This window comes from Rhamphochromis sp. 'chilingali' (assembly GCF_963969265.1).
Source record: "Rhamphochromis sp. 'chilingali' genome assembly, chromosome: 17".
Lineage (NCBI taxonomy): Eukaryota > Metazoa > Chordata > Actinopteri > Cichliformes > Cichlidae > Rhamphochromis > Rhamphochromis sp. 'chilingali'.
This window is the reverse complement of record NC_137944.1, coordinates 24,534,835-24,560,367: the sequence shown is the minus strand read 5'-3', so window position 1 is coordinate 24,560,367 and position 25,533 is coordinate 24,534,835. Positions and strand designations below refer to the sequence as shown.

Sequence of the window (25,533 nt, the reverse complement as noted above, 5' to 3'; positions counted from 1 at the left end):
TAGCGGCTTAACTCGGTCTTTGTGATCACAGGGATACTTGGAATCTGATTTTGTAATGGTTTTTGGAAATCTTAATTGCAAACACAGGAAAGCCCTGCAGGGAAGACAGAGAACTGGTACTAAGAAACTGAAGCAGCCGAGGGGTTGCAAAAAATGTATGTTAACAGATTAACATGTGGAGCATGATACAGATGAAAGATTCCTCACCTCTGGTTATGTGGCAATGAGGATTATCTACAGTGTATAAATTTGTCCTATGCAATGAAAAGGCACTAAGAGCGATGATGAATCTGCTTTTCCCCGCCTATTTACGCATCAGCTTGTCTATCATCTAGAATACTACATATTCAATTTACAATAGGTGGCAGATGAGGTGCACAGGTTAAACTTGCAGGTCAAAATCTGGGAGCATGTATAACCAAATTGCCGTGGCTGAGATGGATTATGGTAATGCTGCTGCTTTGTAATCTTATATATATGTGTGCGTGTCAGTGAAGGAAAGCAAAACTAATAATTTCCCCCAGTAATATGATGGCTTGTGACTATAAAATGATTCTAGTAATAAAGTTATTATGAAAAATAAAGCACCAACTTCTGCATATCGAATAGGACATGCTATTTGGATGGATTTGTAGCGTGCGTTTGTGTGTTGTGTTTCTTAATGTGTGTATGAGGCGATAAGAGTGCTAGATGAAGCATGTAACAGTATTTGTCATGTCTTCATGGGAGGTCCATTCCTCTCCACGGTCGGACTGTGCTCGTTTATCAGCCGTTCTCTGACTGCCTTTTGTAGACAAATAGATCATTTCACACACAAGGATCTCTCTAGAATGTTTACTCTATTTATAAAAACCAAAAAAGGGGGGAAAAAAGATTAGAAATCCAATTAAAAACACAGCCAGCTAATAAAGCCTGCCCACCAAAGCATATCAGCTTTGTCTCCAAACATATTTTTTTGCTACTATCGCAAAATTTGTTGAAGTAATATCCAAAAAGCTTACAGTGAAAATGCAGCCACTCAATCTCCTTGTCAGTCACCCGGTGTCTCTGCAACAGTATTGTTCTTACATATATATGAAACCTTAACCCTGACAAGACAATTTTTTATTTCCTGGCACGGACACAGTAGGTGCAGTTGTAGTCTGAAAGGGCAGAAGAGAAGAGAAACAGGACAGAGTGAGACAAAAATGAGGGAGAAATGAGAGCTAGGTGTACAGGAAGGAGTGCAGAGGGAGCGGGGATGGAAAAAAATAAAAGAGAAACTCAAGGACGAGTGTAGCCCCGTCTCAAATTCTGCCTCGCCAGTCAAATCCATGAGACCAACATAATGTTCCCTCTCTGAATCCAAGGAGCATTTTTAATGTCAAGCGGGGAGATGGGTATCACACAGCGCACTGATTCAACCCTATTCGATGAGGGCTGATAGTTACGGTTCACGTTCTCACAGACCCAGTGAACGTCTATTCAAAGCAGGGAGAACTGGCCGGAGTGCAACGGCAGAGGAATTCAATAATTCACCTCCAGTATGTAAGGGCTGGTGCACTCAGGCAAATGCACACTTGAAGCACATACAGTTCAGAATGAGAAAAAGGGGGGGGGGGGGGGGGGGGGGGGAAGGGGGGGGGGGGGTAACTCATGGGGAAAGACAGCAATGCTGCGCATGGCTGGCACAGCACTTAGTCCGGCACTCGTTGGCAGTGCGAACTGAATTTAAGAGCACGTACATGTGATTGATGATCTGTATGTAAGTAAGATTTACCACTGGAAGGAATGTGTTGTGTGCGTGTAGGCATTCGCACGTGTTAGCTGCACGTATGCATTTGTCTTTTTGGGGCCTCTAGTTCTTTAATTGTTCGTACTTTTTCAAGGTCTGCTGATTTCTGTAGCATTGACCAGGCAAGTGGTCGTGTTTTGACATGACCTGTGAGAACATCTCACAGACGATGAGAAAGGAAAGAAGGAAGACAAATGATAAACTAAAGGAAAAGGAAAGAAGAACAACCCATGTAAGAACAGACTGCAGACTCGTTTAGACGTCCACTTAAGAAAAAAAAAAAAAAAAAAGAAACGCTGTCACTTTCTATCAGGTTTCCCGCAGAGAACATCTTGCGCATTAATTGAAGATAAGCAAATTTTGAAAACTGTTAGTCACCCTTTCTAACTGCTAACAAAGCGCCGGCTCCTCTGTGGGATGAAGTCCAGTTTCGTATGGATAGACTTGTCAAACTTAATCTACTCAGATACAAACAAACACCTTTTGCCTTAGAAGTACATGCTGCAGTGCTCTCTGTTTACTGTGCAATAAGGCAAGTAGCGGTCAAGTTGCTTTCAGTGTCAGCAGTTTGATTTACTTCCATTCAACACAACATCTATTATTTCCAACAAATTGCTGCTTAACGCAGTTAATGGACTTCAGGTTTACAAAGGCAGCGGAGGGCTGAAATGAAGAAAAACATCAAATTAGGTTAACAAATCAATGCGGTATCATTAGTATCGGCAGTAGCTAACTAACAAGGGGTTTTAACAATATACGGCTCCACCAGCACTTTGCACAATTTTGCGAAGAAGAGAAATTTGTCCTGCTGAGAGATACTCAACTCAGCAACACCAAAGCCAGCATATCATTTCAGAGTAAGTTTACCATAGCAGGCATGCTGTTTTTTAAAGGCTCAAGTAGAAAGTACAGACAACTTCATATAAGCATAAAAAATTCATATGAGCACTTTAAAAATCAAAAAACAACAACAGCCTGTCAGGCACTCCAGAAGAAAACGTCGTTATATTTTGTAGGAACAATGTAAAACACAGAGAGATCTGGCATTTGCAGAATAGTTCAGGTCACAGACTGTAAATTAAAGATGGATGCAGCCCATTTCATCACCCACCGTAAAACTCTGACATAAAGATTTTCACTGACCACCAGGTACTGGGTGAGACTTGGTGAGATCTGACAAAGAAACTGAGGGACGATGCAAGATCATAGTGTAGTAGTCCTTCAGCCAAGCTTATTATGATGCAGATTACAATGTACAAAAAGAAAATTATGCTTTTTAACTAAGACTTCAAAAAGACTTCTTCACTCTTTTTGCACAATTTATAACAGCTAAAAAAACCAATATTATTTAAAACTAAAATTAATAATGAATTACAATACTCATTTGCAGGAACCAACAGTCCCGTTGTGGCATAACTAATACCACAATTTATCCAAAGTTCCTTTGTAACCTTTCCTTAATGCTCTTCTTCAACATTATTTAGATTTTAGGTGCCATTTGTTGTACTCCGTTTAATAGTAGACTCAAAAACACATTTTACCCTAACCTGTATCTGTAATGTAATTATCTAAATAATAATCTCTAGATCTATTCTTAAATACTTATTTTGTTAAATCAAACTTAACAAGTCTGATTAATTAACAAGTTTATTTAACATGCATATAGACTATTCTATTCTATTCTGTATGACTGTCCAGCTCTTCCCCTTCCACGCTCTGCTGCCTCCATATTGCCCAGATATCAGGAGCGCCATTGCACAACGCTCCATTGGTTTAACACACAACATGAGGAAGGAGTCGCCAAACTGCAGCACAATCAATTGGTTTTTAATGCCCCGAGAAGCCCCCCAAGCATTTGAACTAGGATGCTTAGCTAATTTGATGTGATTCACTGAACTGATGGCAGAATGTGTGTGTATGCATGTGTGTATAAAGGGCAGTCTGCTGTGTTTGTAGCTGGTAGTTGATACGAGCACGGGTCATAAAGGGAGACAGACTGGTATCTATGATTCACTGTCAGCAGTGACAGCTGGGGTTAGCACCTACCAGCCATTTGGTGACAGAAAGAGCCAATGGAACACAAAGGGGACGGGACCATGGGGACTTATATCGCCACATGGCTACTGCTGGCATGGAGGCATGATGAGATGTAGACAGTACAATGTGGCTGCTGGTTAGTGGCTAGTGCCAAAGGCTTCAAGAGGCCCCATGACATAAGGCTGAAAGATGGATGACCATCAGGCATCGCATGGGCTGGTAAAGAATAACCCGTATGGGCCACACGTATGGCAATTCATAACACATACAGTACATACAAACATGTATCGGCAAACACGCACAGTTACCCAAGCATAGATGATGAGGCAGTATATACTCTCTCCATGTGATGACAGACAAACCACAACACCACATGGCCGAGAGCCTGAGAAGACGCCAGAAAATGAAGAAAACAGTATGCACATTCAAGCAAACGTGTATTCTTGTACTGTGGATGCACACGCACAAGCAGACATGCAAATGTATTTGTGTAGAAAGAATGCATGTACACACTAAAACACAAACGGGCTGCACTGCACATGCTGAGCAGTTATACTATTAGAGGACTCTGTCACGTTTGTCATTCACCTTGTAATACTGTCTACCACCTAAGACAGCTTCATTTTCACAACAGGGAGACTCAGCAGCAGCAGCAAAAACAGCAGCTTGTTAGCGAGCTAGCTTTAATCCAGCCTGAAACGAGTGCCATAAGGAAGGAGCATACCTGCCTGAGAGAACTGCAAAGTATGGGAGGGAAGGAGGTGGCTGGTTGAGTGAAGATATGTGCAAAAAAAAAAAAAAAAAAAAAAGGCAGGAAGTTGTGTGGCTGAAAGGCAAACTGGGCACCTCACAGGGCAGCTGCAGCTGGGTGTGGGTGTGTGTGTGTCTGCTGGGCTGGTGGCCTGCTGCGACCAGATTACATGTTCACTGTCCCACAGCGGGAGTGGAAGTGAGATGGGTAGGACTGAGTGGTAAATGGCCACAGCGGGGAGCCACGCGGCTGGTTGAGCACTCCTCTAGTGAGTGAGTGCCAATGTTTCCCAGTTTGCTCAGTGGCAGGGACTCTAAAGCAGTTGTCTTCTTGACTGACGCTTACAATGTTATCCACATTCGTACGGACTTCATTAGCCAAACTTGGTTTTTCATTCTGAACCATCAACAGCAAAAGCTAAAAATATCATGATGTGAAAATATCAGGTAGTGTGTACTGATTTGTGCCTCTGTGCCGGTAACAATGAACCGATAATATTTTGGCCGTCAAAGTTCAAAGCTAAGGTCATTAGGAACTCACAAAACAGATACAGTATTCAGTTGTAACTCTAGAATTCTAATCATATAAGAGGATAACATAAACTAATGCAATTTTATCTAACACTGAAAGGTCATTGCAAGGTCACCTTCATTGGGATATCATAAGGTTCTCCCAAAACTCTAATTTAGGAAGTAAGGGGAAGAGAGAAGGATTTAAACTGGTGGAGGCATACGACCCCGGTATCTGGGGAAAACAAATTTAATTAATCTAACAGTCTACACAAAAAAAATAATGACTAATTACGCTGGAACTGTGTGTTCTTACTAGTTTTCTCCCTATTATTATAACACTTTTGGGCTGGTATCTACCCAGTGTGTAAAATATTTGTTGCAGTATAGAACTCTATAACCCCGGGTTATAGATCCAAACTGTAAGGTGCTACCTATTCACCCATATGGATATTCATTTGCTCATTAGTACAGAATAGTGAACCTCAATATCAAAGCATGACTTAAATTATGCGGCTGTGAGATTCATTAGAGGTAACTTCAGCAAAAACTAACACAAGTTACCCTGAGGCTGGTCATTTCTTTTCCAAAGACAAAATAACTTATTGTATCAATAAAATTAGAACCACAGTGCAGAATTTACATGCATATTATGAACCATACTGTGACGCAGAGTCCTAAAAATGTGCTTTATGTAGAAAAAAAAACTTCACTGCACTCCCTTTTCCAGGCTAATAGAACTAAGTACCCACCTTATTAAAGAAGTATTGAGATTTTCAAAAAGTGAAGCTTTTTTTTAAAATAGTGGTAAAGAATCAGATATATTTGCCCTTGACTGGTAACCAGTCTTTTTCTGTGAACAAACTGAGAGCAATGAAGTAGATTGAATACGCTTCAGGGGCCACAACAAGCCTCAAGCAAACACTAAAAATCTCTGGCAGAATGATTTAAAATCACTAAATGAAACAAAATGAGAACACTTATAGAGCTTGGATCAATTAAAAACTCAACCTTAAAACAATTTGGTAAACCACTAATGTGCTTTGTTGTTATAACAACAGAGAAGGAAAAGTATTTTCAAGCAAGAGTGCGGGTGAGGCTTCAGCGATAGGAAAATAAAACTGGATGTGCAAGCGGGGGTATTTCAGGAAATGTGAAAAAGCCTTGAGCCACCTCTCCTGCTTGAAAATATGTGCAGCGATTTATTGAAACATGTAAAAATACAAGAAAATACAGTATATAACTCTGCAAATACAGATCGTAAAACTCTAATGAGCTTGAAAATCAATATTTGGTATGACCACCTTTATTCTTCATGACAGCCTGAACTCTCTTGCTCAAGTTTTCTTGTCGTTTCTTCAGGAATAGTTCTCCAGGCTTTTTGAAGGGCATTCAAAACTCTTCTTTGGATGTTGGCTGCCTTTTGTTCTGTTCACTGTACAGACGATCCTACACTGCTTCAAAAATGTTGAGCTCTGGGCTCAGGCGAGGCCAATCCATGACTGATGGCAATCCATTGTGTGTTTTTTTTTTAAGGTATGCTTTTGCTGCATTGTCACTGTGTTTGGGATCATTGTCATGAAAATGAAGCTCTTGCCAATCTGACACTTTCCAGATGGTATTGCATGGTAGATCAAAATCTGATGGTGCTCTTCTCTGTTTATAATTCCATCAATTTTGATAAGATCGTTAACACCACTGGCTGAAATACAACCCCGAACCATGATGGCTGTAAGAGACTATATATATATATATATATTTGAAATTTGGATTCATTACTCCACAAGACTTGGTGCCATTGTTTTTTAGTCTAATTCTTGTGTAATTTAGCATACCTCAGGCTTTCCTCTCTGTTTGTCTTCCTTAAGAATGGCTTGTTGACAGCCATGCGTCTACTTGATAAGGCTTTAGTAAACAGTAGATCAACTGGATCAACTGAAGGGCCAGATGCACCTCACAATTCTTTCCTGTTTGTTAAGAGCATGGCTTTCAGTTATACCAGGTTTTTGGCTAATCGCTCGTTCTATGCCTGTCAAACTTTTATTGTTGCCGTTTTTCATGAATTTGAAGAAATGGGAACAAATTATGGCTGCTAGTAACAAAGTCCCTGAAGGTACTGTTTAAAAAGTGGTTCTCTGCTAAGTTTTTTGTTATGTGTAGACACGCCACCAGTTCATTTCTTGAGTTAGGTTCCTTTTTAAGATTGAATGATTCCCAGGTCAATGCCAAGTAACTTAACAAAGAAAACATTTATCTGAAAATGGTCAGGTACAAGGACTGGATTGAAAATGAGTGAAAAAGCAGCCGATGTCCAAAGAAAAACTTTGGAAGACCCTCATGAAGCTCGAAGAACTATTGTTAAATGCCACTTTAAAAAGGAGAAGAAATTCTGTACAAAGAAATGAGAGGGAACGTTTGCACTGTACTTCTCTGTGAAAATGTAATTGACCTTGATTTAAAGAATAACATCCAAGAAGGTTTTGTTTTTACTAATATTTAGGAAGTAGGACTTTGCCAGTTATTGAAATGTTAAAATGTGAAATTTAGTGACCAGTACAAACCTTCTGAAGCTTCTCTGTTGTCTCTCTTCAAAACAGAACTGAATGTGACTGAAGGCAATGTGATTACCTCACCGTTAAAGACCGTGTTGCTCGTGAGCTAAGTCTAATTAATATTAGCTTTTTTCCCCCTTGTCTGCTGTCTGGGATGGTAACCTCAAGCAGCAGTCTGTCTTGTGCTGTGGTCTGGTAAATGACTCTGAATTGCTTCCTGGCACTACCAAAAACATATAAACTCCACAAAGCCTCCCAAAAATAAAACAAAATGTGTTTGTATACTTAGGAGAGATGGAAAAATGTGGTTATCAGAATTGGGTAAAGTGCTTCGTATAGTAACTCCAGGACCGAAATGGTGTAATCATTTGGCCAGAAGTAATAGTGGCCAAGTGCATGTTAGAAATTGAGTTGCTTTAACATTTAGTCTGCAACGGAAGAATAATGTGGCTTAAACGTTTTTCCAAACAGAATCTTTTTCTGGTCAGTCACATTGTGCTAAATATAAAAATGTCTCCATGTCGTAAACTATTTTCAGGATAAATTTAAAAATAAAAAGTTTCGATTAACAGCAGATCAGACTAGTTGAAAATCTGTGATGCGCATCCAAAGGGTGGATCCCCAGCGGGGACTCAAGGGCAGCTGCAGTACTTCAGGTACATGGTGGAGTACTTACTGTAGGTTGCATAACATATTGTTGATGAGGCATCCACGTACTCTGGACCTGAGGAGAAATATAGAAAATGTAAAATGATGGTGGCAATATAAAATTTTCCTTTGTCTTAGTAAGAGCTGAAACGTATCCCACATAATACAATAAATGCAATTCAAATAGTCCCAATATGTTCAAATACTCTTCAGTCTGTAAGTCTTAAAATGATTGTGCTGGTTTTAATGCACCAAAATGGCTGAACTTTACACAGATTCATTTGTGCCAAAGAATTACTAGAAGAATCTGAAAGTCTGGAGGCAGCCCATCTCCCTCCTGCCTTCCCATTATTGCCGGCAGTACGTTGTGCGTTGAGCCCGTAAAATGAGTCTTTTTCTGTATTATAAGAATATTAAAGCTCTGCCCAGTGCTGTTGGAGCAGGGGTGAAAGGTCAGGGACAGACCTCTAGAGAAGACTCACAAAATACAAAAAGCATTTTTGTTTTAATCTCAGCATAAAACAGAACAAAGAACTTCAACGCTACAACCAGAGGGGAAAAAAAAAACAGTGACAGATATGCATATTTACAAATGTAGATTCAAAAGTTAAAGAGATGGAGAAACAGTGACAGTGGAAACTATAAAGAAACCGGAGGAATGGACGATGAACAAACAGAGCTTTTATGCTGGAGAGAGGAATTAGACAGCTTGTAGCAGACAAACACACAGACTGGCCACTGATCCTGGTAAAATGATTAGATTAAACAAAGACAAACATGGAATAATCTGCTGTAAGAGCAATCAATCCTCTGAGCCAACCCAAATGCGTGATTTGGATCCATACCTAAACAAGCCTGATATTCTATAACGCGGTGCCAAGTCTGCTTGTTTATACACGGCAATATTTGTTCTCCCCAGCTGAATGGGACAGCAGATAGACACAGAGAAAGCTTATATTTAATCACTTGTCTTCTGCATTTTCTAACTAAGATATTGCATGACCGTCATGTGATTATTGCAACAAGAAAGGATGGCTTTACACTGGGCTTAAGGAAAAAATCGTGAGAGAATCATGGTGAAATCTTTGCTGGGTAAATAAAAAAAGCCAGTCTTACATATACTAACGTGAGGGAGGCTCACTCACAATTTATCTGAAGCAACCAAAGATGAAAAAGTCCAAACCTGAACCGATAAGAACACAGTGAACACAATGGGAGGCTAGTCCAATCCACTGAAAAGAAACAGACAAAGAGACCTCCAACATATTTACTTCATAATCTCAGCTTCCTTTTCAATTTTGTTCAAAGCCCTTACGTCAGATCTTTACAGCCTCCTCAGGTGTTGTACAGATTCTTATATTATTAGATTAATCTCAATTCAATTCAGTTTTATTTATACAGTGCCAAATCACAATAACAGTTGCCTCAAGGCACTTTATATTGTAGGTAGACCCTACATTAATACATATCATATGACCCCCTATGAGCAAGCACTTTGGCGACAGTGGGAAGGAAAAACTCCCTTTTCACAGGAAGAAACCTCCGGCAGAACCAGGCGCGGGGAGGGGCGGGGCCATCTGCTGCGACCGGTCGGGGTGAGAGAAGGAAGACGGGATAAAAGCACCTCTCAAACAGTGCAATGTACAGCAATGTTGTAATGTGTTTCCTGATAGCTGAAAATGTTGTAATGCACTGATAATGTGTCCTCTGGGTTTGTTTGGATGCTGAGAGATAAGTCCCAGTTTGCCAGCTGTGAGACAGTTGTGTTCACTCATTTTTTTACTTTTGGAACCAAACACTACCATCTTAGGTTCGTGAAAAGACTGTAGTTTAGTCCAAGTTAACAGCAGATATATGACAAATGTGTTTATCTGTGGGATGTTAAAAACAGCAAAAGGGCTGATGAGTTACAGCATTAACCACTTCAGCAGGACTTCACTCCCAGACATCTCCCAGATAAAAATAAACCAGAAAGCCAGAGACTGATCTGTTATCAGGCAGGAAAGAACGTGAGGGAAAACGTGCTAAGTTGCTAAGTGTAACACAAAATATAAAGAGATCCAAATGACTGCTTTTGAAGATTAGAGTTAACTGACTCGACCTGAGCTGGCTTTTCCCCAAAGCACCAAATTACAGCTTTTACAGAGTTGCTCAGAATTACAGCAGGTAGAGTAATTCTACATGAACATTAGTTTCACTGTGAGTGAAGGGTAAAATGTGCACAACCTAAGAAGCTCCCTACCTCTGGCTGAACTTCACAGCTTATATTATAATTTAAAAGAGCCTGTCAGCCAACAGGCCAAAAAGCCGGTAAGTCAGTTGTCGAGCTGCATGGTCAGCCAGCTGGCCCTCGTTCCAACCAGTCACACGTAAACCCAAACAGCCAGCCAGTTAGCTAGTTAGTAAGCCTGCCAGCCCCGCGTCCTATCAGCCAGCCACATATTTAGTCAGCCAGTGAGCCAGTCTGTATAAGCAGTGATGTAAACCAGGCTCACGGCTGGCTGGCGGTACTCGTTGAAATCTTGGTAGCGATCTGGCCTGGACTGTCTCCTGTCATGCGGATCATCAAAGTCGTTTTTTCCAGGAAATGAATCCAATCGTTATTGAGGAGCCAAGCATAAAGAACGCCAGAGTACCGCTGTTGGTATGGGTCATTTGCAGATCTGATAAATCAATTCTATCAAAAGCTCCAAAATATCAACGCGACACAAACATAAAAGGAGGAATGACACATACAGTCATTTCTGCGCACCTTGAGATTTTCATTACAAAGGCAATACTTTTCATCATAAAAGGAAGTGATTTCCTTTTGTCTTGCATATATATCTGCCTGGCTTGTCTTCTCCTTCTTTCTTCCCCGTGCCTCTTTGTACTTGAGCAGAAGATGAAGGACTCACCTTCCTGCCGTGACTGGCTGAAGGGCAATATTACAGGAAGCGGCGGCAGAGCTGCCCGATATTGAAACTGTGAGGATTAATATTCCTCAAAAGCCTGGCCATTGTTTTTGATAAATCAATTTGGGAAGCCTTCCGAGAGCGGATTAGAGGCGCGCCCTGGCCCACTTTTCTCCCTCCTCCTCTCTCCTCTGCCCCTCCACCACAGGTACTGGACCAGAGTTTTAATCAAGCGTGCCTCAAAGACGGGCGCCGCAACCTTCAGCAACACCCCTCCTCTGCCCACCCAGCCGTGCCATCGCCATCACCTAAACCTACTCTTTCTCTCTCTCTCTCTCTCCATCTGTCTCTTCTATTTTCTTATCTATCCTTCATCTCCTTTCTCCTGCTCTCTATCCTCGTCTTTCTGTCTCTGCATACCAAACAGAGGCGATGTTAAACGATAGTGTCTGATCGAGAGGGCACAGTGGCAGCGTCTCTTGATGTTTAGATTCGGCAAAGGGTGTTGCATGAAATGCGCAGTGACGGAAAATAGTTAGCGCTCCTGACATATCACAGGGCCAATTTTTACGATCCCGCTCTGTTCTGTTGCATTACTCCACTGATCGCAGCAGTGAGGAATGCAAACGTTCGCTCTGGAAGTGGAAGGACTGGTGCTGAAGCTAGGAAAATAAAATAAAAAGAGATCGAGAGAGGGAACAAAAGAGGTTTGGACTACAGGAGAGAGGAAACTGTTTCTTTTTCCTAGATACTTTCATTCTTGATGGGTGTGTTTCTTTTTTTCTACCTTGTCAGCCTTTTTAAAATCCCCTTTTTCTTTGCCGCTTCTGTTCTGATCCCTGCCGTGTTTGCTGCCTACGAAACAGATGTCATCAAGCACAGCTGGAGCATCGAAGAAACAATGAGGGAAGAAGCGAGAGCCTCATGCTGTTTTGAAGCCCATCCCCTCTTTTCCAACCCAAAGTGCACAAAATACACAAAGTATACTCTCATATACATACACACAGAATCTACCCATATTCCAGTGCATTATGGCCCACCTGATATGTGGAAACGGGGGAAGCAGCGATGAAGGGCGTGATGGAGGTCTGTGCGATCATGCGGTTGGTGGCGATGCTGTAAGGCGAGGAGTAGAACCTGAGCCGAAAGGAAAAAGGAACAGAGGAATAGATTTGAGTAACTAACAGTAGAGAGAATACCTAGTTTATTTGCATTGGGTGGTTCCATGTTACGAGGCTATTAAACGACTTTAATAGAAACATCTGAAAAATGTACAAGACTATTGAGTAATACAGAATATTTGGTATGCCTCAAATCTTGCATTAATGACACTTGTAAGTGAGCAGCAGGGACTCCTCAAGGCTGCGCAAACAGGAACGTAAATTCAGTTGCGCTTAATGCTCAGGAGGGCTGAGGTCAGGTGACTGTAGAGGGAAGTCCATGACAGTCAGTACTGCTTGATTGGCCTGAAAGGTAATTTCTTCAAAGCTTCGAGGTGTGCTGGGAGTCATTACCCTTCTCCACACAGCTGGAAACCAGAGGGTGTGCATATGTCTACAGAAAGGACTGCAGCTTCTAAGTGGACGGGGTGTGGTTCGTTTAGTATAGGCGTCCAACTCTGGAGCAGACAAACATCCTCTGACTCGATTACGTCCACTGCATTGTTGACTGTATGTCTGATGCAAGGAATATTCTCCTACTGCCTTACATAAAAATGAATCCATCAGTAAAATGAACTTGTCCATTCTCCATGGTAAGATATATGGTATATGCTCATTCACAACTTGGCCTTGTTTCCCTCTTCATCCTCTTCAAACTGCTATTAAACAGCCGTCTGTGTTGCTTTTCTATTTCTCAGTGAGGCAAGCTTGATGTGTCACTCTTCTCATGGTGTGGTTTCTTTTGGTCTGCTTGCTTAAACTTTAGTTTCAACTTCTGAATATTTGGCTTAGTTCTCATACTGGAATTTACTTAATAGAGCAATAATAATACGCTGGACAGCTGATGGACGGCCATATCTGCAACGGATTACCGATGCACTCAACACTGGGATATAGTCAAGGAAATCTTTTTCTGTGTACTTTGAGACCTTCTTTGTGTAATTGAAAGACTTTATTTTAATGCTGAACATCTAAAGGTGCTGAATCTCCCCGAGATCCCCTGGGAGGTTAAGCGGGATGTCCAACAGTCTCAGCAACAATTGATGAAAATCATAATACTGGCCAAGGACAGGCCAACACTAATTCTGTAACGAGCCTTGAAATCACTACATACAGCATCAACGGCGACCACATTATAGTTTGACTTTAACGGTCCGGTGTTGTGAAAATGTGAGTCAAACACCAGCAGCTCAAAAACAGAGTTTTCATTGTTTTATTATCCATGTCAGATTGTGCAAAATGTAAAATGATTTCAATGAATGTGAATGACACATAAAAGTGATGTTGTGTAGTTTGCTTAGTAGTTTGGAAACTTTGGCAGCTTGATTAAATATAAAAGGTCAGTTTATGACAAAGGAAGGAGCTACATTAGTTTTCACCCAACGCTGGGATCGTGTGCAGTGTTTCAGTTTTTCTAAACGTCTTTTTGCTTTTGGTTTCTGAAAGTATACAGTTACATTTTATGCAAATATTAACACTGAGGAGGACATGTAAATTAAGTCCCTCAATAATATATATATGCATTAATTATGGGTAATTTGCATTATAATTATATACAGCACTAAATTCACCAATTTGAATTTGAACTATTTATGTACCTGTAAGAAATGTAAAGTAGCATTTTTTTAAACTATGCATTACGTTTTTTGTTTTACGTTATTTTTCTTCTTTTCTAGAGAATGATTATTTATGTATATTGTTTTTATTGCCCTCTAAAAAATCTGGTTCAAGGTGCTGAGAGCGACACATTTTTCTCTTTCTCTCGCAGTTTTGTATCTTTGGGATCATAAGTTGAGGGATTTATACTGAAGTAGGCTTTTACATTGCAGGGCGTATGTAATGAGTGATGCTATTCATCCAGTGTTGTGTTTTGGTTGAGACTGACTCACTGGAGGATAAGTGGTTTAGGAAGTGGGAGTGAGGTGCTTCCTGTGAATGACTGAGGACAGAGGGAGATAAAGGGGAGCCTCAGCATTCTCCTTCCTGTCTCAGCACCGTGGGGAAAAATGAAACATGACGCCGGGTCATTTATTTCCACAGCACCATGACATGAAGACACACATATCTGAGTATCCAAAGACACACACACACACACACACACACACACACACACACACACACACACACACACACACACACTCGCCATTTCTCACCTGACCTCACCAGTGAAAACCGATATCTGAACTCCATATAGATTTCCTTAATCAAACAGTAACAAAGTGCAGACACTACATTAATCTTTGTGTATGACAGTAGTATCGACTGGGGTTCTATGAGCCAGGAGGCGAGTGTATTAGCTGGTGCCAAGGATAGATCAAGTCTTACCCATTCTGCATTGCAGCAGGATCATATGTTAACGCCATGCCAGTCTGAAAGAGAAAAAACAACAACAAATTATACGGCCTATCAAGATTCATACAGTATGGGAAGTAATATTAAAATGCTGAAGCAAAAGAAAATGTGACAACTTGTCCTACATTACCACCTTTTATATCAGTTTTTTCAGTGTGACAATGTAGTGTCATCTGCTGTAGTAAAAAGGAGAAGGCAACAAAAGCAATCAATCTCACTCTAAGTGAGAAGCCAGTTTCTGATATTTACTGACAGACAAAAATTAGGAATGGCGATTTGCAGCGAAGCAGCAAAACACACAGAAAGAAGTGGTCAACACTTTTGTTTTAAGCCTACTTTTCAATAATGACCTAAACAAAGCCAAAGAGAAGACTGTGGCTGGAACACAGTTTGATCAATGTCTTGTCCTTCTTTTTTACAAAAGATGTTCTTCCATAAATTTGGTGACATGATTTCAAGCTGCATTTAACCCTTTTAAAGTGTCTCTTATTTATATGTTTATATGTTGTCGTAAGTCGGACACTGATGGCTTTGCTGATCGAACGTACTTCTGTGAAATACAGTTAGAGCCATAATTTGTTGGACAAAAATATAATTTTTGTAGTTTTAACTTTATAGACCACCACAATTATTTAATTGTATAGGACTTAAGTGCAGACTTTGAACTCTAATTCAAGGGGTTTTACAAAGTTGTTGCATAAACGCAGTTTTCAAGGCCACATGAGGCTTACTCTGTTATTATTCAATAACAAATGAAACAGACATAATATCTGAAGTTGAGCGAGGCCATCCTCATAATCAAAAACTACAATAAATCTATCAGACAGACAGCAGAAACATTAGGAGTGGTACATTCTTAAAAAGAAGGAACGCACTTGGCCAGAGCAAAAGGTCTGAAAGACCACACAACAAAGTGTATGATGACAGAGGCACTTCCACAGCTGCTGAAAAACAACATCAAACATCTAACCAAGCCAAGAACACTCAAGGTAATAGGTGTATTTTTTGTCAAGGTCTACAATCAACACAAATGTAAATGCAGAGAGTTTACAACAAGCCACTGATTACGCTCAAGAACAGGAAGGCCAGATTAGGATTTGCCAAAAAAACATCTAAAAGAGGCTGCACAGTTGTGGAAAAATTCTTTGGACAGATGAAACCAATATGGAAAAATACAGACAAGGAGAGAAACCGCCGAATCCAAAGCATACATGTGTCATGCTGTAATTCCTAAACAGTCCATGCGAAATTTTTGTGAAATTCCTTGATGTAAAGTTGAATGTTTGCCCTTCAATTGCATTATAATTGTTTGATTTCACGTTCACTGTGGTGATGCACAGAGGCAAAACTATATAAATCACGTCTTTGTCCAGCTAAGTATTCAAGAAGGTCACAGAGTAATTTTCTGTACATTTAACCACTTCTGCTACCTCTAAATCACAGTGTTTTCCCCGTACGGGCTACTTGTATGTCACCTGTACGTCAAAGGCAATGCTGTTGATATACTCCTGCACTATTGTGACCAAGATAATTTGCTGTACATTTATTGTACTCGAAGAATAACTTGATTAAGATCCTGATTGTTTTTGTCCAAAACAAATGAAATCAAATCCAAATCATCTCATTTCAAAGTGGAAAAACTGACAAATGACAAAGCCAATGTGAGGGAAAGCTTAGTCAATAGGACAAAGTGAATTAGTATCGAAGACGCGCTTTTCTATTTCAACCACGTATCATCGTGTTTTTATGAATGAGAGGAAATAAAGAAATGGCCTTTGGAGAGAAAAGAGAATGAGTGGAAAACTGAGTTCCTTGTTGTGATGGTGTGTGTACATGTGTCTAGGTAAGTGTGTGACAGCAAACCTATCCATGAGTGTGTGTCTGCGTGTGATTGTGTGAGGCCCTTTTTTAGAGTCCAGGAGAGAAACCTGTGTGCCGCAATCCTTCATCTGCATTCCTGAAGGTTCTCTCCCCCCGAGGAGAGCTAATCCGATTTCTTTTAACAGGAGGCTGCTGAGGATGGCAGATTTCATCAGCATACACACATGCACACACTACACATTTACACACACACACTCATTTTTTGCCCTTCCTTTCCCTCACTTTGCCCTCCCTCCCACTCCTTTTCTTCTTCAACATCTTGTGTTCTCCTTTCTCTCTCTCTCCGTTCCTCACTCCCCTCATCTCTTAATCTACCCCTCCCATCTTCCTGTAAGTCTTTTGCCCTTGTTCCCCCAGAGGGCTACCTACACTGAGCTATACAGTTAAGGGAATAGTGGCTCAGAGGTCCAAGGGGATCAGTGAGCCTGGACCGAGCCCTCGAGAGTGAGCAAAAACACAGACTCTCCACCAAATGACAATGTCCTTGCTTAAACTAGGGATGTGTAGGGATCCAGGCATGGACGGACCTTTGTGTCTAATTTTGTGTATTTACACAACTGGTTGTAAAAGGCTTTCAGAGACGTTTTATATCAAGCTGTAAAGGCCGAATGCAGCCACTCAGTCCATGCGCTTTGTAATTATTTTCTACTTTAAATTTGGTTTTGCATCTGTGAACATCTCTTTCTGTAAATCCATACATGCAAAGGTCTCTGTGCATGTATTTATACTCTCCCTTTACATGAAATCCAAGATCAAGAGAGTTGCATTGCACGCCTGTCAGCATGTTTGCGTGCGCGAATGTGTGTTCCCATGCTCGCTAATAGCAGCGGCAGACATGGCCAGCTGTCTCGGTGAGGCTGATAACTCCCCTAAGTGCTGCCCTTGGTTCCGCGTGTTGATGAATTCCACAGCAGAGAAGCTCCTGACCGGAGGACCCTGCATAGCCAGTGACTGATTACTGATGCAGTTAGCTTTTGGCTCCGTCAAAATGAGAGGAAAGGAAAAGACACAGACAGACTGTGTATCCGTCTTAGCTTGATCCAAGACTGCAGAAAAAAACTTGACTTTAATGCTGTACAGACCCCGTGAACAAAGCTTGGCCCTGATAGAAGCTCCCATGAACAGACCTGACTTTCGAAGACCAAGTGGCCGTTTTTTCATGCTTATGCAGTAAATAAGACTTACTGTACCATGTATTTTCCACTAGAATATGTTCTCCCTTCTATGTAAATGTAAAACGATAAATATGCCCTACTGTACCCACAGTAAAATCCCAAAATGTAGCACAGTGACAGATGGCTCCAAACTCATGAAAAAGCCATAGAGTATGACTCAGTTGTTTCTTTCTGTAGTCAATCATTAATTCAAGTTATCAAGTTTAGCGAGTTGTGAAGAATTATTTTGCATTAATATCATTTCAACTGTGCTCTAGGGTTTACAAAATGAATTATACTAATGTAGTCTCAGTGAAAATGTGAATGCATTTTATCATGGCAATAAAGCAGCTTTTTTTTTTTTTTAGCATATTATGTATGAAAATGCATGTATGCAAAATTGTGTTTAACAGAGTTAAAAATGTGAGGACAGCCTACACTAGCGGTTTTAAAAGACGTCACCTGTTCTTTCCTGTTGAGAAGTGGTTTTCATACTTATTCTGACACCTGGGCGCCCTTCAGAAGCTGAAAAAGTTCACAACTTTTTAACTCTCAACAACAACCAAGAAGGAGGAGCAGCTAAATTTTAGTCTAATAAAAGACAGCTCAACAGCTAGTTGTGTTTATTTTCTTGTGCTTAAATCATATTTTGAAAGCCGTTTTCAAAGATGCACCACAACCCTGAGGCTTTCTAGACATTACCCTGCACAAAAGAATGAAAATGTTTGGCAAACATTAGCCAGTCTTTACACTGCCAGCTTTCTAGTACAAAATCTGTCCAAGAGCATGGATATGGAGCAGTGCAGATAAAAGTGTGAGACCATGTGAACTTCCTTCTGCAGGCAGCTCCTTCGCCTAAACCGAGCTGAATATTTCTAGTAATTAGGACCCAGCTCATCTGATAAATCTCTTGCCGTGTACTGCATAGGAGTAAGGGCAGCTTCGACTCGATTCTCCCAATGTTTTGGCCTCGCTCCACATCCCCACTCCGTGCCCCAAGGATGACCCGCCAACTCCTTCCAAAAACCACAGGAAAACCAAGTCGAGTCATCGTCTCTGTGTCCTCACACACGCTGACCCGCTCCCTCCCTTAATTTTTTGCCTGCTATACACACATTTGCTTCTTCTGCCTTGTGGCTACACACACAAACACACACAGGGACATCTGTCAAGCTTTCACACAGACTGGAAAGCCGGATGTTTTTTTTTTTCATCCACACTCATTCCCCTAGAGTAGGTGCTTGAGAAGTGTGACTTTGAAAGTTTTTATGTGCGTGTGTGTAGGAGTGTGTGTTGGTGTAAAAGAGTTAGGATGTGAAGAGAGAGAGACAGAGAGAGAAGAATGAGCACCCATGGCGCTAGGCGCGCGAATGTGTGGTGGAAGAAAAAAAATGCAGTGACTAATATGTTTGTCAGCATGAGACAGCGAGAGACAGCACTTTCTAGACTCCCACTTTGGGTAGTTTACAAGAAAATCTGTCATATATTTCTCAATCCTCACCACCAGCCACCCTGCAGCACTCAACCCCTTGTAACTCCTGACTGATCATGCAATGTGTTCCCTCTCTCTTAGTCTCAGTGAGTCACTTGCTCTTTCTCTCTCCATATGTTGCTGTGGGATCTGGGAAGACTTCAAACACAGGAAGAGGAGACAGTAGACAAAATGGAAGAGAAAGAAGCTGTGAGGAGGGAGTGTTTAAATATGGGTGGAGGAAAAGGGGGAAGAGTGATGGAAAGCTAAAGATGGCGGTAGAGTGAGATCTATACTGTAGAAGGAGAAGGTAGAGAGACATGTCGGAAGAGACAGTAATGGATGGCGTAGGCTGTTGCTTCGCTTCATCTGTCTGCCACAGGGAGCGGAGTGAGGAATGGCCTCAGTTCTGATAAACAGACTAACATGTGATGGCCATCTCCCATCTCCCCTGCCCACAGCTGATCAATGACCACACAGAGGCACACACATGCTTCTAAGGGCCATCCACTTTATTCTAAGTGTAAATGTACGCAGAATGCACTGCAGTATCACAGTTTTAGATCAACCAGACTTTATCTGCAGGTGATCTGAGTTGCATTGTGATCAATGTTGGCTGTAATGCTTTCCAAAGTAATGCATTACTGTAATCATATTACAGTTCTTCAGTAATGCAGTCATTTACCAGAATTACTGTACTAAACAAAGGTTCATTACAAATTTCTTCTATCAAAACTGTTTGTTTTCCTTAAGTTGATTTCGGTTTGGGTGCAGGGAGGAAGAAAACGGTGGAGGGATGTACAACTTTTGAGGACTGGAAATACCACAGGAAAAGACAAGAGCACGGTGGTAGAGTGCAGACTTCACTAACAACAGAAACAACTGCATTATACAGCTAACACAACACGGGCTCTTTGCAAACATCTGCACAGACAGCATGCTAACAAAAAACTAGCAAAGAGCCCAGAGTGATGTTAAAGCTGAGTGTTTGCAGACTCCCTCAATAATACAGGGATTTTCATCCGCATGTGGAACTGTAGCCTAAGGTTTAAAAACAACTTGTAACTATGTGACAGTACATTTTGGGTAACGCTGGTAACGTTGCAAGTAGTATAACTAATGACTTTCTCTCGGAAATAATCAAGTAACAAACAGCATTATTTTTAAGAAAAGTAACGAGCACCGTATAATGCTTTGAGTAATCACCCAAACATTGGACAGGATGTGACTCACGTGTAAATGCAGTCTGTAGAGAAGAACAGATTTTCTTAAGAAAACTGTAAGGTCACCTAACTCTGGCTGTTGCTGGCATCCCAAGGGAGCTCAGCAAAGACACAGATGTGAAACAAAGCCCATACAGCAGTATACCTTTCCCCGACCCAAGACCTGCCATGAATGATGATAAGTCTGCTGCCTCTGTCTCCCAAATCTTTAAGCAACACTGTATAGCAAAGTCAAGATTATATAGATGCCTATTCTTACCAGATGTAAGCACAAAGGTCTATTATTAGCTCTCAACATCAGCATAATGTATCAAAGCGAATGTTAGGTCAGCAGTCTGTATCATGTTGCTGTTGTTTAACCTCTATATGATGTCGTCTTTACACACCAAACAGTCGTTTTCATATTAAACCACCTCATTCTCAAATACTTTTTTAGCTGGTCTGAGCTTAAAATAGAAAAACTAATTACGCAATCATGCTTTAAGACAATACAAGAAGATATATTTTTTAATTTGCTCTCATTTCTCAAGTCCTTTTCAGAACTGATAAAACAGGGTGGCATTTCTACGATTTCCAAACTTAAAGTTTGACAGAAAATGAAATAAAGCACAAAGGTGCCTTTAAATGCCACAGAATGTACACAGAAAAATGCAGTTCACAAAAAACTGGAGATGAATCAATACAAAAACCAATTATTTATTCTCAAGAGGCTTTAATATTGGATGCATGCAGTGGGTGTAAATCTGCAGAACTTATTTTCTTGGTACAGGGTTCTGGGAAATCTGTTGGAGTGAAATTATGTTCAAACACATAAATTTGATGAGCAGCTTTAAAACAATAAAAACTAAAGTAAACCGAAGCTCAAGTCTCCCTAAACCCACATTTATACCTCACTTTTTGTGGATTGCGGAGGGGAGGAGAGGGTTATGATGCAAAGGAAGGTATGGGACGACAATAGTGAAAGTTTCATGCTGAGACACTTACAGCATCTTTTTTGAATTGAATTTGAAGGACAGAAAACTAAGTAAATATTCTTCTTATGAGCTTTTAGCTCAGCCTCTGGGTGAACTCAGAATTCTTAAGAAACTCTGAGTCTCTAGTTTTTCCTTTTTTCCTCAAGTCTCTTCTTGTTTAAAAAGCCCTGAGATACGCTGAAAACCCAATCTGCTAAAAACTTTACACTAATTAGCAAACATATTTGTCCAAAATGTTCATTTTTAGTGTTGTAATTTCAAAAGTGTAGCAATTAAGGCACAATTATAATCACAGAGAAATCTAAGGACCTGGTAAAGCGAATTAGTAAACATATTTTACAGGCTAATATATCACGTCGAAGGTCAAGTGTCTGTATGCAATGCAAAGAATGCATTATTGCAAAATGAATAAATGTTTGTGTCTATTTAGGCTGCATCCGTCTCCTTTAAAAGGAAGCATCTGATCACTCCCACATACACAGTCATCTCACCGAGCTGACCCTGCCAACCTGTCAATGTGTGGGCCTGAGGGGATGTAGCAATGTGATTTAGGTGAAACACGCTTCATTGGTTTATAGGTGTTAGGCCTGCTGAACATGTGATGGACACACACACACACACACACACACACACACACACACACACACACACACACACACACACACACACACACACACACACACACACACAGAGAGCCTGTGTAGGGAATACAACACCTACATCTTAATGCATGCTCAATAATTCAGTGAAGGAAATCCCGGAAAGTTGATTCTGTTCATCTGGACGAAGTGTTTTCAGTGGGAGGAATGTTTCCTCACTCTTCCAACTGACTTCTTCATTCTCAGCTGACTGCAGCTTTCCTCAACCTTATAAACAGTTCAGTTGCATAACCACCAAAAGTAGCACCATTGACTAACAGTGAGCCATGAGCTCAGTTTCATGATTGTTGTCATGACCATTGGTCGATGGCCATGATAATTGTTCACAGAGACTTGGAGAATGGCTGCAATTCAAGCTTTGTAACACAGTGAAAGATGTAGTCATGGCAAAACACAGAAGAGCTACCTCATCCACCTACAGGCCAGTGGCTATTCCTTCAATGATGAGGACGTGCACACATCCTGGGCAGGTATGGCTCCTGGTTTGAGCAGGGAGTAAAGGAGGCCATTTGAATGTGGAAAGGGAGCAACCATCGCTAAAAAGAGGAGGAGGCAATCTTCTGACAATCATGAATCTGAGCTGAAGAAATCACTTGGATGAGAGATGAAACTGTATCCTCCACCTACTTCTTCACACATACTCACAAACTGCGTCTGCAGCACACACTAAGACGTATGGAGAGTTTTTCTTGAAGGACAAACATTCCATCTTTCCTCCTGTAACTTGCAGTTTCAGCACAATTGTCAGACTGAGCATGTGCAGCTGCACGTGTGTGTGCATTCTGTCTCTTCTATATAGTCCCGTCTAAAGCAGTCGCGTACTTGTCTCCTCTGTTCGTCCTTTCCAGTATATCCTGTTGGTAGTCTAAGAAAAGATTTTAACCTCGTATCTACATGTTACCATACCGTTTCCAGTTTCAGGTTTCCCAGCATTCTGCTGTATGGTGGAAATATATGCACACAGTGAGGCTTGAGATGCAATTTACATGACAGCACATATACATCTGGAGACAATTTGATCGATATGTGGGCTATTTTTCTTTTCTTTTTTTGAAAACATCTCCATACATGATAGTAAATACAAATGGCAGGCGTTAATACTTTACATTCTGCCAGATGTTTTAGCCAACTTCTTCTGATCCCTTGTGAGCAGGGTGGAGCCATTTCTTAGAAATACCACTACCTCAGATGGTCATCTAGAGATGTGGTGCTACAGTAGTTAGTGGAGTGTAAGTGAGCGGTGTTATTTTGTCAACTCATCCGAATAGCAGCTTATATAGTTTTTAGCACATTTACTCAATTTTATTGCTATTTTATTTGTGAATTTAGCTTCCAGGTGAGATAAAATCTATATATATATATAAATATAGTTTAAATCACCAGCAAACCTAAAGGAGGTGTATGTAAAGAGAGGCATTTGCCGAAGAAATCTTTATGTGATTTACTATTTCATGAATTGTGCTACACCAAAACCCTGTGGAAGAGTTTTTTTCCAGTTGCGAGTGAGAAAAATAAACACTGGCGTAACATCTTACCTCGCCTTCTCTGTGCCACGGCCTTCCATTCTGAGGGTACTTGCTCTGGCTTTGGCGTTTCTTCTGCCCTCCGTCGGCAAATTTGCACAGCAAAGGCTCCGTGGGAGCTGCAGAGAGAGAAAAGGACAAAATCATGTTAGCAGAAGTGCATTGTGCGACCTTTCCAAAAAGAAAGAAGCCCTTTTGAACTGTGTCCTTTGTCTCTTCTTCTACCACTGCATCTCTTTCTCTCTCTCCTCCCCCTCCCTCCGCTCTGCCTTCCTATGGAGCTCCTACACAAATTCCCAGTCCGGTGATGTTGGCAGGCCCTCCCTATCCTTGCAACGGCTGGCAGCCTATGAAAGAGCATTGCAAGGTATTGTTGAAATAATAATCACAGTAATCGCTCTTGTAAATACCTCTGAGATGGTAACACAGGACCGCTCTGTCAGCCAAAGCTTATTTCTAGAAGGCGTTCCTGTTCCTGACGCATAATCCCTCCGTGTTTTACTGTAACAGCCATCTCCTCTTTTATTTGAAATTTTTATGTCTTTTTCCACTCAGCAGCCATCAGCGTGAGCACCTCACTGGGGTGCATGGTTTGAGAAACGGCTGATATAGACGTTACTGTGCTGTTCTCGGTGCAAACACTAGGGGCAGGCTAAGGGTCCCCGAGATGAAACCGTTACAGAGGATTGACAGATGCTCTAACTTCAGAGCTGGCATCAGCAGAAATAAAGGATGGCTTGAAAATGAAACAGCTGTCATTATACACATTAAAAAAACAAAAAAGAAAAGAGCCCCCTGAAGAGCGACCTCATCTAAGCTGTATCTGCATCAAAAGCCTTTTGTATGCATAATTACCAATGAAAGGTCAATGAAAGTGTTGCGATAACCTAAGCCTGTGTAAAGATAACTTGTGAAAGGGCAGTTTCCCACACTCGTGCTGCAGGTGAGCACCTAAAGAGGGAAAAATTGGCTCAGGCAGATGACTTTCCTGATGAGATAGTGCAGAGAGGAAAAGCAAATCTGAAGACAGTCAATCTGGAGAGAAGAAGAAAGAGTAGGGGGGGAAAAAAGCATGAGAAATGAGCGGCTCGCTTGGCTGGGGATCTGGGGGTCTTCACAGTGTCCGTCCCCTTTTCAGTCAGCGTCAGCGAGATCGGAATCTCTTAAGACACAGACTGGGGAGATGAAACAGGGGAAGGGAGACAGTTGTATAAACAAGCAGAAACACAGGAGTACAGAAAGCGTAAAGAACATGAAACAACAAAAGGAGAAGATGGTGAAAGAGATAAGGGAAATGGCTGACCAAGGAATTAGAGTGTGAACCTAAACCAGGATCAAACCCTGGGAGAGTTGTACAGTTCAGCAAAAGTACAGTACACACAGCGCCAACAAGTTTGTCCAAACACTGAACCGATGCTGCTCTGCACCTGGCGGCTTAGGAGAGAGCTGACGGCTCTCCTGTCAACGCATTCACATTACAGGCCTGGCAGCTTGTGACACGGAGGCTTTGTGACGACACTGGCCAATGATGGGGGCTGTCTGCAGGAGGCTGAGCAAAGGGACCTTTCATCACGCCATGTCAGAGATGACACCGAGAGAATTGTTGATGCTTTAATCTCTACTCCCAGATGTTAGAGGTGCTTTGGGTCCTGATAATAATGCAGCATCACAAGACAGGAGAGAAAAAGCTTCTGTCTAGACTGACAAAGCAGTGACAGCCATGAAACAACCTGAAGTTAAGTGAGCTCATGACAAGCGACTTTGTCAGGCGATAAATTGATAAAAAAAAAAGAAAAAGAAAAAGGAAAGGCCGAGGCGTTAATGAGCTAATCAGATGATTTGCTTTTGCATTTAATTTTCTCTCATGCCAGGAATGTTGCTGCTGAAAATATGTTTTTGTTAGTTACAGGAGATGTCTGAGATGCAAATGAGATGAAGGCTGTGGAGCTTACGGACTGCATTTATGTGGCT

General features: G+C 41.2%; 1 protein-coding gene across 4 annotated transcripts in view; it reads right to left on the bottom strand.

The window, feature by feature from the left end:
- LOC308384681 (RNA-binding motif, single-stranded-interacting protein 3) overlaps positions 1 to 25,533 on the bottom strand; it is a 312,357-nt gene that overhangs the window by 19,723 nt on the left and 267,101 nt on the right. For all 4 annotated transcript variants that reach the window (XM_080863247.1, XM_080863249.1, XM_080863248.1 and 1 more), the window contains 4 exons: positions 23,575 to 23,681; positions 14,651 to 14,694; positions 12,206 to 12,302; positions 8,300 to 8,347 (listed from right to left, as the gene is read on the bottom strand). In XM_080863247.1, coding sequence (XP_080719373.1) covers positions 8,300 to 8,347; positions 12,206 to 12,302; positions 14,651 to 14,694; positions 23,575 to 23,681 — 296 coding nt within the window. The remainder of the gene's footprint in view (positions 1 to 8,299; positions 8,348 to 12,205; positions 12,303 to 14,650; positions 14,695 to 23,574; positions 23,682 to 25,533) is intronic.